This window comes from Galleria mellonella, unplaced genomic scaffold (assembly GCF_026898425.1).
Source record: "Galleria mellonella isolate WM207_F2 unplaced genomic scaffold, CSIRO_AGI_GalMel_v1 utg246, whole genome shotgun sequence".
Classification (NCBI taxonomy): Eukaryota; Metazoa; Arthropoda; class Insecta; order Lepidoptera; family Pyralidae; genus Galleria; species Galleria mellonella.
The window spans coordinates 1,887,167-1,900,993 of NW_026442050.1; the positions used below are offsets into that span (position 1 = coordinate 1,887,167).

The window sequence follows — 13,827 nt, forward strand, 5'->3', positions numbered from 1 at the left end:
TTCTGTTTAAAGGCGACAGATACCATTTCCCATCAGGTTCGCCATCAGCTTGTTTACCATTCTAAGTGGCTTGAAAAAAGATACCTTCAAACTGTCGCATTACATTGCACATAAGGGTCACTACCGTCTGTCTCATAACCTCACTTGAGGTAATAGTTTTTTGCCTCATACTTGCCATTCAGACTTGTCTGACAATAGCCAATTACGAGATGATCGCATTAAATGGCAACTGAGTACGTCCACCGAGACGTGTGACGAAATAATGCAGCCATTTTGTAACAAACGTGGATATTGGGCGCTTGTTGTGATGTGATTTGTTAAGATTATGAACAATATAGGAATTGGCAAGGTTTGAAGAATAAAACTGGTTTCAAGTATCTATTACGGTTTATATTATATAACACTAGTATTATCAGAGAGTACGGAATAGTCAGTAGGTCGACATAATTTGAGTGTCCCATATACGAGTACTTCTACTCGTGTGACAAATTGGGACGGCTTGTTTTATGGTAATGATTCAATAAATATGACTCGTAGGGAACAGTTCTTTAAATTGTGGAAATCATGGATTAAGTGCCACTTAATGATACCACTCATCTATATTTTGAGTATGGTAACACCTGACATTTTGACGGATACCGCTTAAATATGTGTAACTAGTAATGAATCGCTAAATTTGTTGCCAAGTGTAAGACTCGAGGATGGTTGGGTCAATTCGGCTTCAATTTTTTTTTTCCAAATATTTGTTGAAATCTCTCTGGCAAATACATATGTTGTATGTACATATGTATGCAAAACATATATATTATGTTTTGCTTTCTTCAAGTTTATCGGTCGTATCATACCCTGATCAAAGTTAATAATAATGTGTTAAATATTTGAAGATATTTTAGGAAGGACAATATAAAAATGTTTAAGAATTTTAACATTCCGTATATTACCAGAGGGAGACTTTGTACAAAACTCGTTTACTTGAGTACCTCTGTCCCATTCGTGTTTCTGCCGTGAAGCAGTTGTGTTTGCATGGCTGTGTTTCGGTTTCAAGGCTGGGATATGACAGTGAATTTACAGGGTACAGAGGAATAACACCTGAGTCCTCAGGAATGGCAACGCATGGGGGGTATCATGGGCGAAACAGTATACTCTATTATGTCCACGGTACTGCTCATGTCTATAGGCGATGGTTACCACTTTCCATCAAGTGGGCCGTCAGCTTGTTTGCCATTCTAAGTTGTATAAAAAACCGTATTATTCTATTAACGAATATCTAAAGGATAAATTGGCACAATGTCTGCCTTTCTCCCCAAGTTGCTGAACCTATCAAGGTACTTTGTAAGGTGCAATTATTTTTCATTGCCATTCATCATCATCATATCAGCCTTTAACTGTTCATCGCTGAATATAAGTCTCCCCCGAGGGTTTGGCCAGTAGTTGCCACGCTTGGCAGGCGAATTGGCAACCACAGTTAGGCTTTAGAGATGTATTAAGAGCGACGCTGCTACTCATCCCCCGCCCTCCTTTAGTCGGTTCTTACGACACCCATGGGATAGGAAGGTGTGGCCTATTCTATGCCGGGACCACATGGCTAAACATTACTAATATTTTTTTGTGAACGCGAATGCGACTATTTGTTAACTCACTACTACTTACCTATTTTATTAAACTTAAAAATTGAAAATTTCCAAGTAGTCATTGTTACAAATAAACTTAGCAACTAGTCTGATCCAGTTCATACTAGTTTCACGAGATCGCAACATGTCTGTCATTTCGTATTTACAATGTAGTTATTTCTTTAGAATGTCCTTTTGTAAAATGTATAAGTAAAATAATATATTTTTTTTGTGCTTCATTGTTTATTTTTAAGCCCTTTTGTGGTTCGGACGTCGGTAGCTGGAAACAATTGTTTTGAAGTGTTTACGAAAAGGTTTACTCGACTCGGTGTGCAACTGTTGTATTGCCGTTATATATTTATTATTATGTTTTTTGATCTTTAATATATCTATGTAAAAATATTTTAAACTAATATGTCTTTATGTTGCGTACATACCTTAAAATATTTTTTACCATTTAACCATTTGTAAAAAATGTTTATTCTTATGCGATTGGGTGAAGTTTAATTTTGATATACTTACGTCAATTCTAGACCGATAGTGATTATTCTTTTTGCAATCAAATATCAATGAAGATCTATACTACACTCCTAAATGGATTTCATGTTTATTTTATCACGATTAAGTTCGCTATGTTGCCAAATAATATTTTCCATTAATACTCGTAATACACGATTTAAGTTTTGCTTATATAAAAAAATTAAGTATATAACATAGACAAATAAATATATATATATATATATATATATATATATATATATATATATATATATATATATATATATATATATATATATATATATATATATATATATATTAAACTCAATTAGGTATAATCATTACATAGTATAAAACAAAGTCACAAAGTCGCTGTCGCTGTCTGTCCGTCCCTATGTATGCTTAAATCTTTAAAACTACGCAACGGATTTTGAAGCGGTTTTTTTCAGTAGATAGAGTGATTCAAGAGGAAGGTTTATATGTATAATACATGCATAATATTGAAGAGAAATACTAATAATTTTAGAGGATTCTAATGTGATATAATGTAATGTGCACCCGTGCGAAGCCGGGGCGGGTCGCTAGTAGGAAATAAGTTAACAATAAAAAAAAAATAGTAAAATATTACCAATTTTACGCTTACACTTTTCAATCCAAAATTGCCACCCATCAAGCGAACACAACAATTCAATAATAAACATTACTTCGCCGGAATCGAACCCGAGCCACCTCAATCACCGTTAGTCACACCCTACGTTTGCATTGTGACAAACGGACCGCCATATTATTTTTTACGGGCACGCAATTTTAGGGTGTCTCACTTACTGTAAATAAGGACCTGTTCACACTAAAGATTTGGAACAAATAAAAAAAACTATAAATATTAAATTTCAATCTTAATAATATTCATCTTCGAGTTTCTTTTAGGGAGGTGATCCAGAACGAGGAAATTCGACGGAGAAATCAAATGACTGACAAAGCTCTCAAAACTCTCAGCTGAAGTGGTTTGTCGAGCTTTTTTTCATGGGTGATAATGATATGGTAACCCCGTCTGTGCTATCAGTATACACTGGCGGGGCATCAGTGATAGACGACTAATAAGGATGAAAGTAGGTCAGTTAGCCCATCCTGACGAATTTAAGTAGAATTATCCACGATGGTTTCCAGGGGGAACCACGTGGAGGTCAGTCTGACAGGGTATATTGCTAGTAATGGGGCTATTTGATCCCATTACTAACAATCCCTTTCCCCCCGTATTTGTTGAGTTGATAGTAGATGGGGGTAGGAAGGATTTTAAAGTGGAGGCCGCGTATAGGACGACACAGCGTGGTATGCCCTCCTAGATGGACTGATGATATTAAGAATACGGCTAGAAATAGATGGATGCGAAAAGCAAAGGATCGCACGTAGTAGAAAGCATTAGAATCTATATCCAGCAGTGGACAGAGACTGAAATGATGATGATAATGAATTCTTATGAATTCTCATATAATAAAAGTAAAACATAAAAGTTTATAATAAAGTACAAAATTAACATCGAAATAAACTACGTTTATTTTATTATTTTTTAAATACAAAAGAAAGAGGGAGACTTTGTACAAAAGTCGATTGCTTGGGTACCTCTGTCCCGTTCGTGTTTCAACCGTGAAGCAGTTGTGTTTGCATGGCTGTGTTTCGGTTTAAAGGGTGGAATATGGCGTGAATTTATTGGGTACAGAGGAATAACACCTGAGTCCTCAGGAATGGCAACGCATGGGGGGTATAATGAACGAAACAGTATACTCTGTAATGTCCATGGTACTGCTCATGTCTATAGGCGACGGTTACCACTATCCATCAGGTGGGCCGTTAAGTTGTATAAAAAAATATATAAATCATTAGTGCTAGCTTCGATTGACTAAACTGCGATTGCAGTATGTATCCTGAATGAAGTCTGAAAATATACTAATTAAATATTTAAAAAAAAAACCACCCTTACTGAAATCAGCTAAATACGAATAAAAAAAATTAAGTACTACATTTGCCGATTCATCCTCAGGATTCCCGTCTATGTAAACGTTTCCTTACAAGGACTTACAATTCCCATTTCGTAACGCCTAATTCACACAGGAGTCTTTTGTGTAACCATTTCATCTCTCCACCTGTACATAGACAATAGACACTTTGTCTTTTAGCAGTTAAAAGCTACCATTATTATAATAACGGATTGTGTTTGTTTACCTTATTGTATGCATTGATCTCCGAAACTGTTTATTGTTATTTATATAGCTTTGGTTATTCATCCAAGTGTAACTAATTTGTTGAACGCAATTTCGATAGGTAAACGTAGAGGGGACCGTTGATTGATAGACAATACACCACTTTGGAAACAAATTAGCTACGGAACCCAAATGTTTTATACAAACTAGCTGACGGCACTCTAAAGAGAAAAGGTAACAATCACCTGTTAGTAAATTTATTGTTTTTTGGAAAATAAAAATCAATTATAAAGTTTTAATATTAATTCTCACGACGACAACAGTTTAAAATAACACATGGGTATAATTTTTTTTGTTTTAAACAAAATAAACAGACTTGAAAAAAAAAACAAAAACCAAAAAGTGAAAAATAAACTGATATTAAACTTTTAAAGGATAAAATGTGCTTGGCTATTCGCTTAGAAGTTGTGTCTTCCACCATCAGCTCTGCAATATAAGATTGGCGAATACTAGATGCAAATATCTGAATAAGTTTTGAAAAACATGAAATTACTGGGTACAGAGGAATAACACCTGAGTCCTCAGGAATGGCAAGGCATGGGGGGTATCATGGGCGAAACAGTATACTCTGTTATGTCCATGGTACTGCTCATGTCTATAGGCGACGGTTACCACTTTCCATCAGGTGGGCCATCAGCTTGTTTGCCATTCTAAGATGTATAAAAAAAAAACTCCGAGCATAGCTCTCTCCATAGCTCGCTGAGTAACCTAAAGCTTTTGCATACTGTAAGAGATTACTTATCAATAACTCCTATCTACTCCCATGAATCAACTATATATTATTAGTACAATGAAGTGTCAAATAGCTACACCTCTTTTAAATATTTAGACATCAATGATACGTTAATTATATTGCTTCAACCAAAGCGCCACTCAACTGCAGTGCAGTTACATCAAACACGTAGTTATTTCCGAACGTACTAACACGGCAAGGTCGTCCATTCGCCTCAACTTAATCGACCGGTCAGCTAGACCCTTGGCCACTCTTACGAAACCTCATCTGAGTTCGCCTGAACTACACTGCAAAAGAGGGAGGGAAGATCACAGATGTCTGGTCGGTTCTCAACAAAAACAGTTCGCGTATAATGGTCAACGACAACTGTGCAAAAAATTAACTTATACAGATGTATCAGGTTTTGCAAACGTCAGTTTGGTTTGTGGAGATAAAATAATGAAACGTGAATAATTATTATGTTTAGAAATAGTATAAGTTCATAGTTTTTTGTTGACTAAAAAACCTTTGGAGTTAACAGTTCGTGTCTTCACGGTTCTAGGGTGAAATCTGCATAATTTAATACTGTATAACTAAATTTCTATATCTACTGCTATTTCTATACCTATTGTTAATAATTCTCATAATTATAACGATTTACGAGAATTTTGATATTACTCTGTTACCCAAAACTTCTTCATCCTACGCTTATCCCAATTATTATTTGTGGTCGGCGTAATATGTTTTCCTCTTCCATTCTTTTCTATTCCCAGTCATTTTCGCATTGACTCCCATTCTGCTACCATTTTATTAAAACCTCGAAAAGTTTAAAAATAACTGTCATTTATATTTTCGTGTGGTCATCTTAACGATCTGTAAAAAGTTTTCTATCTCATTCGAAATCTCAAGCATTTGATACTATGTAAAATCTCAAATTTGAGAGAAATTGGTGCCACCGATACAGCTCTTCATTTACTTCATTCCTCACAATAAATACATCACCAGATCTCTACCACATACTACTGATGCATTGGAAACTATTTTCCAGATTCAGAGTGAAAGTCTATTTGTTTTGGATAAGAACGAATAATATATTATCAAATTTCTCTTCTCTGTCTCTATCTCTTTGAGGTCGACGTACTTCTGTACATTTTTATTTACAGTCGTCTCAGCATTCAGTTGTTTTTTTGGTCATCCCATCTTTTACAAACTTCGCTTTTTATATTTAACCCTTTGAGTGCCGACGAGCGCCATCGCGCTCGTGCGCATTGTAACTAAAAGTGCCACGAGCGTCATAGCGCTCGAAAAATCAGTCGCTTTCTAGCTTGCTGTAAAAAAATATTAAAATTGGATAATTTTTGGAGGAGATACAGTTTTTTTTAGAGACAAGGGTAAATGACATCAACACGACAAAGATTTCTTTGGCATTTTTAAGTAGATATGAGTAAAAATCAATGGCACTGAAAGGGTTAAAACCATCTACATCCACTTTCAACATTATCTTCATCAATACTTATGTAATATATCCTTGTATAATTACTAAATTCAACAAAATTAATAGAAATAGATTAACATTTTAAATTTGTATGTAAATAATATAGTCGCTAAAGTTAAATATCTAGCTTGACCCTTGGCGTATTAGAATGCAATTTAAAAGCAAATGTTATTGAAATTGCATCGATACTACCTAATCAACACCATGGCTGTATTACTAGAATCGCTGATATTAAACATTGCTTTGTAAAAGCTACGTGTCTTACATATTAATAAAGGCACACCTGTTTGCTAGTTTAAAGCCTTGGAAATAATGTTAACCGTTTAAGAACAAGTTGTGACATGTTACGCTGTAATATAACAAAAATTAATAGAAGTTAATGATTTGAAAGATTGTAAATCTTCGTCACAAAGGACTGGTGAAATATGTAAATGCATAGACACTTTAAAAGATACGATAATACGTTCCGGGTATTGTTGTTGTTATCTATTAGTTTACTACCTGTAACCCACGGTTTTGTTCCGTTTAAACAAGATATGGCCTAAGCTTTTATAAGTTGGATATGGGTTTAGCATGATAAGGACGATTTTTTGCATTTGCAACCTACGATAAACGTAGAACCGAAGACTTGGTATAGCGTACTTACGTAAAACAAAACTCGTGAATATGATATATCTAGATTATTTAAAAAATTAACTTTAATAATAATATAAAAACTATAACATTTTGTTTTGTTTCCATGCATGTAGTCTTTTTTAATATAACTTAATGAAAAAGTAACCAAATTTTGTTGCAATTATCATAGAACCACTCTCTAAATGAGATTAGGGACTAATCGATAAATTTAATCATTTTTTTTTTTACTTGTATCACTATTTCACATCAGCTGACTATCTTATAGTCAGTTATTATTTTTTTACATTTTCATGAAGTTATATTACAACAGATTACGTGCATATATAAATCTAATATGTTATTGTCCCACTAATGGGCGTGGTGCTCTTCTAAAGATGTTCTCAGACTACTGTTTTATTATCTAAACAGATTAATTTATACATATCAGTCATCTCTTCATTTTCACTTTGGTTTCAGATTTCTTTTTTTTGCAATCTTTTTAGAATTCAATATAAGTCATAAATACTGTAACTTTAAGCGTCAAAGTATATTTTCCTCTATGTATATTGATTCAGTGTCCTCTTCCTTTTTTACTGCACAGTTTACAGGGGTCATTTGAACATCTCTTATCAAACTCATTATTTCACATTTCACATCCATTTTCCTTTCCTCGGGAATCTTTTTAAATTCCTTCACCAAGGATAGAAGGAATAATCTGTCTTCATCTCTTTCATCAATAACATCACAATCTTGCTCCATTATTTTATTTGGTATTACCACTTCTCTCGCTTTGTTTCTTTCAATCTTTTTATCATTTTTTAATCTCTTTACAGGTGCGTCATCTGAACTTGATGGTAGTCCCATTTCTTGATTAGTAACACTGCCATTATCATCGTCTGCAGTATCTACAAATCGTCTCTTAGTGGTAATCATAACTGTTTCTTTCAGAAAGTGTAACTGGTCGAAATATACATAGCATCGCCTTCTGCCGGTGATTAAACCACGTTTATGTTTTTCCAATAATTTTAAATCTTTTATATACTGATCCCGTATATTCTTCCATTTCTTTTGTAAAATATTGCCTGAAATGTTACATGGTTATTAAAAAATATATATATTTTTGTATTAAAATACGAGTAAATAAAATTTATAGCGATTTTAAAAACTTGACCAGTGGGTCTACTTTTGAATCTAATATCAATATCAAATCAATCTACTGCCAATGTCAATTTTATACTACTTTCATAAAACAATAGTTAAGAATTTTAGGGGAAAGGGATTGTTAGTAATATGGACTATCAGTCCCATTGCAAGCAATACACCTTCCTTGCCTGGAAAAACCTGGAAACCATCGTGCTTAATTTCCGGTGTATTCATCACGACGGGCTAACTGGCATGCCCTTTCATTCTTACCTATCATCTCTCATTGGTGCCCCGCCAGTGTATACCGTTAGCACAGACGGGATAACCAATCCATTATCATCCATTGAAAAAAAAATAGTAACTAAGTTAAAATTAAAATCGATTTACAACAGTTTGCATTCACAAGTTATACTAATATGCATCTATCAGAACAATATGGAACCATTATGTCGCTAGTGTTGCAATTCGAGAGTGCAAAATGTCTCTTATTTCAAGAGTAACCCATCAGGACAAAAGCCTATGCCCTTTTCTATTTCAAAATTTTCAATATATATATATATATATATATTAATTCATACCATTAAGACGTTATGTGACAATAAACATTCTCCCATAATATTTATCCTGAATTCCATAATTAATATTATTAATATTTACCTGATTCTGTGTACATGATGCTGTTTTAATAGTTATTTTATTAATTCTACTTTAGTATTCTTATGTTGTCACTAGTATGACAATTTTTTTATTTGTTTTGTTAGTGTTACATTTATTAATGTTAAATCGATGTCTAAAGAGAATGTTGCGTGCATCTGTAATTGGTGTAAATGCAAGATGCAAACCCTGAATATCAATTGAAATCCATGTCTGTATTTACAATGTTGATGTACCTTTTAAAATAAAAAAAAAAAAATAAACACATTCATTTCAGTATTCACAAAGATATTTGTTTGTTTAGATGTTTGTTATACAATCACGTTTTAATGACTGAACGCATTTAAATGAAATTTCATCCAAAGATAGACTTAACACTGGATTAGGACATAATACTCTTCATCATAATTCACGCAAGCGGAGCCGCAAAACAATTATTGTAATAAAAAAGATTAATAGAAATAAAAATAAGATTGTTTGTTTACCATTTGAAGTTGCATTAAAAAAATTAGCACGATTACATTAAAGACCTAGCTAGATTAGATAATAAGACCTTGTTTTATATATAGACATACGAGAGATTCAAGCAAAAGTATGTACTATTAAATATTCTGTGATTACCCTAGTTTGAAAGATCTACCTACTTTACTGCACCTACATTTTGTTCCGCAAAAAAAAATTCTATTTTGCTAGTCATAAAATAATTAATATTAAACTATATTTCTTACGTTAAATTGATCATGTATGTTTTAATTTAAAATACGGAACAAACAAACAAAATACGGAACAAACTAAAACAAAATACGGAATAAACAAACAAAATACGGTACAAACAAACAAAATACAGTACAAACAAACAAAATACGGTAAAAACAATCAAAATACGGTACAAACAAATAAAATACAGTACAAACAAACAAAATACAGTACAAACAAACAAAATACGGAATAAACAAACAAAATATGGAACAAACAAACAAAATACGGAACAAACAAACAAAATACGGTCCAAAAGTATCATTAAAACTACTCACGGCATTTCACACTGTCCTCAATAGTCATATTTTCGTTTCCAAATATCTTCACCAGCTCAGCCCATTTCTGTATTTTCAGTTCTTTATTGAAGTAATGTATATTGTTAAAATCCCAAAGGACAGGTCTATTCTTTATTTCCTCTATGAATTTCTCCGTATCGAAATCCATTGCAGCAGATATGTTGGCCCCCATTGAACCGCTGTTGCGTAATAAATGCGCGGGAACCGCCGCCGAGCGGACGCGTCGCCCCGCCGCCTCGTTCCGCGTTACCCGCCGCGGTTACCCGCCAGCGAGGCCGCGGCGACATAATATAAAATGGCCGCTGCATTACGATAATAATATTTAATGTCAAACACTGACGATGGATTTCATGTTTGCGCAAAAAACTAGTCATGAAACTGTGCAAATACACAGCATGTGAGGAGTACAGATATTTTTATTATTATATATTGTTATAGCACGACAAGTGCCCATGTGTGGTTCGTGCAATAGAATGGACCATCCTTTCCTTTCCCATGAGTGACAGAGACGAATAATGGGACTTAATGCTCAAAATACTGGTAGTAGCGTTTCTCTTAAAACACAACCAAAGCCTAACTGCGGTTGCCAACCCGGCTGCTAAGCGTGGCAACTATTGGCAAAACTCTCCCTCTGAGGGAGGCCTATGTCCAGCAGTGGACAATTAACGGTTGATATCATGGTGATGATTTAAGCAAAAATGTATAATTTATTAAAATATCATTCTATAACTTAATGAGCTGAATGTAACTTAAGATTTACTTCAATACATGACCAATTATCTGATACTGATGTAGATTAATTCTCTTATTCATAAAACGAACAAAATTCCCATAAACCTATTTTAGCTATTGAACTGTTTTGTCCCTTTTCTTTACACTTAATTCCCAATTTGAAAGAGACAAAACAGTGAAATAGTTAAAGTAGATTTATAGGTTTTAGTTTTTATGAATAAGAGGGTTAATTCTACCACCCATAAATATATAAATAAATAAATACTTCGATAGATACGATTAGCAAAAATGTACTAGACTGATATTAGTTTTTTTTTATACAATTTAGAATGGCAAACAAGCTGACGGCCCACCTGATGGAAAGTGGTAACCGTCGTCTATAGACATGAGCAGTGCCATGGACATAACAGAGTATACTGTTTCGCCTATGATACCCCCCATGCGTTGCCATTCCTGAGGACTCAGGTGTTATTCCTCCGTACCCAGTAAATTCAAGCCATATCCCACCCTTCAAACCGAAACAGAGCCATGCAAACACAACTGCTTTACGGTTGAAACAAGAATGGCCTGTAATACCAGGGGCATTACGCATGTCAACCCTGAAGAAACCTCTTTACTACTTTTTTTAAGAACCCCATGATGTAGTCTCTTGGCAAAACCTCGACATGGAACTTATTCCGGTATATAAGTTTATGAATAATCTACCGCAAGGATTCCCAAAGTGGTCGATATCGGTCACTTGGGGGTCAAGTCAGTTTCTCAGGGGTCGACATAAACGAAAACTGATTTTGGTAATCGACGAAGTCAAAAATCGACCCTTATTAATTAACTCGAGTTCTTATTTGAAACTTTCAAGATGTCGTATAAGTTATGTACCAACTTGTTATAAGAATGACAAATATTTTAGTAGGAATTATTATTTTTGTACTTTTAAAAAACTTGACAGGTCGATTAACGTACATTCGTATAATTTTTTTTTTTTATTTTTACTCTGCGATTTTAATGTTTTTTTTTTTTTAAATACAATTACCTACTTAAGTATTGTTATGTAATTTGTATTGGTAATTCTCAATTACACTTGATATTTTATGTTTTTTTTATGCAACTTAGAATGGCAAACAAGCTGACGGCCCACCTGATGGACAGTGGTAACCGTCGCCTATAGACATGAGCTGTACCATGTTGTTAGATTTTGACGAGAAAATGATGATGACAAGTTTACTCATTTAACCAACTGCAAAAATTTTAAAGTGGTACTTATTTTGTATCAACAGGATAAGACCTAGAGATAGGATTTTTAAAATAATTAGGCTATGAAGGTCTGAGGTATTAGTTCATTTTGTAAAAGAGGTCTCTTGCCCAAAATAGTTTGGGAATCTATGGCCTACCGGATGTTATGTGGAGTCGTTATGAAGGTGTCCACTAAAAACTGTTACACATAAACAAGTTGAGACATGTTCTAGCAGCCTTCGAGAGGAGGGGTTGCGTCCTTGTTACGACCTCGCGGAACCAGATTGAAAGCGGTCAATGACAGTATATTGGACCTAGCTGTTTATTGTTACATGAGTAAAGCATTGCGCCTCATTTTTATAACGGAGTATGTTTTACTCCTTAAAATTAACATGCTTAAGGTCTTTACTACATAAAATAAGATATACATATATAATAATTATGAACTTATATCTTAATTCTACATACTAAATCTTTAGCTTTATACATACACACATACACAAACATATGCATATATATACATACATACATATACAGACATGCATATGCTAATGTGTACTTTTTTTTTAATGGGTGATAATGGAATGGTAATCCCGCCCGCGCTCTCGGGATACGCTGGCGGGACACCAATAAGGAATGACAGGTGAGGATGAAAAGGCAGATCAGTTACCCCATCATGACGAATTCCACTATCAATTAACCACTATGGTTTCCAGGGGGAACCACGTGGAGGTCAACCTGATTGGGGGTATTGCTGGCAATGGGTTAGTTAAACCCCATCACTAACAATCCCTTTCCCCCTCATACAGTGGTATTTGAATAAAACCTTAAGATGCTCATTCTAAATTCAAATTAAGTGCATCTTTATTTAAATAAACTTGTTTACAAACACTTTTAAATCGTCATTTTTTTCCACGATCTGAATGAAATGTATGAAACTAAACTGTACGCGACTATCTAGCTTCTGACAAAGATTTGATTGTATTTGGGAAGACTACTGGCAATAGCTCTATAACATTGAAAAATCCACGCTTTAATAATTCAAATATACAGCTCAGTTAAACAAGATCACTCATACGTTTATTATACAGAGAAATTATTTATAAAGCAGAAATAAATAGTTAAATATTACACAATCTAGCGTACGCTCCTATAACATATGCACAAGATATCCATAATTTGGAATGCTATCTGCATTATTCAACACGCATAGGTAGTAAAGGACAAGAGGACACAAATGACCCTCACAGTAATCTCCACAGAGATAGCTCCGGCGAAGAAAGATAAATAAAACAAAAGGCGGTCGCACACGTGCGTGAGCACCTTGCGCAGATGCGCGCGCGCATCTGCCGGTCACTCGTTTCGGAAAATGACTTCGAAATCTCGACATGGCGCGTGTACGCACCTTTACATCTCGACGACTGCATACTTATAATTTCTGATCTTGATTTATTGGCTTACCTGAAAACAAAAAACCAACATTTGGTCAGATAATTTGAAGAGGCAATTAAAATGTGAGTCTAGAAATGTAATGATATCTGAAGTCCAAATAAATGGACCGTTTTGACAGCTGTCAAATTATAAGAACTCGTTTTGTCCTCTTTTTCTTTTATTTTTTTTTTTTGTTAAGAAATTTGACTTCTGGCTTTTAGCCACAACAGAATATTGGTTATTTATTATTTATTTATTTCAAGTAAGCAGTTACACAGACAATACATATGCTTTGCAGTTTGTCCGCAGCTTTGCGCTCTTGTACATACAGCTTTATAAACAATTATGAACTTATATCTTAATTCTACGTACTAAATCTTTATCTTTATACATA

The 13,827-nt window shown here is 34.2% G+C and overlaps 2 protein-coding genes across 2 annotated transcripts in view; both read right to left on the minus strand.

Annotated features, from left to right (window-relative positions):
- Positions 1–13,827, minus strand: part of LOC113517246 (TNF receptor-associated factor 4) — a 136,088-nt gene that overhangs the window by 83,976 nt on the left and 38,285 nt on the right. The window lies entirely within an intron of this gene.
- On the minus strand, positions 7,239–10,631 carry LOC113517584 (uncharacterized). The gene is made up of 2 exons (XM_026902299.3): positions 10,020–10,631; positions 7,239–8,270 (listed from the first exon to the last, which is right to left on the minus strand). Exons 1-2 carry the CDS (start codon positions 10,210–10,212, stop codon positions 7,729–7,731), a joined length of 735 nt encoding a protein of 244 aa, XP_026758100.3. The 5' UTR covers positions 10,213–10,631; the 3' UTR covers positions 7,239–7,728.

Bases quoted from the DNA above. Each gene is read 5' to 3' on its own strand.
- LOC113517584 (XM_026902299.3), bottom strand. From the start codon at position 10,212: ATGGGGGCCAACATATCTGCTGCAATGGATTTCGATACGGAGAAATTC. The intron at 8,271-10,019 runs GTGAGTAGTTTT...GTAACATTTCAG, and splicing joins TGAGGACAGTGTGAAATGCC to GCAATATTTTACAAAAGAAA.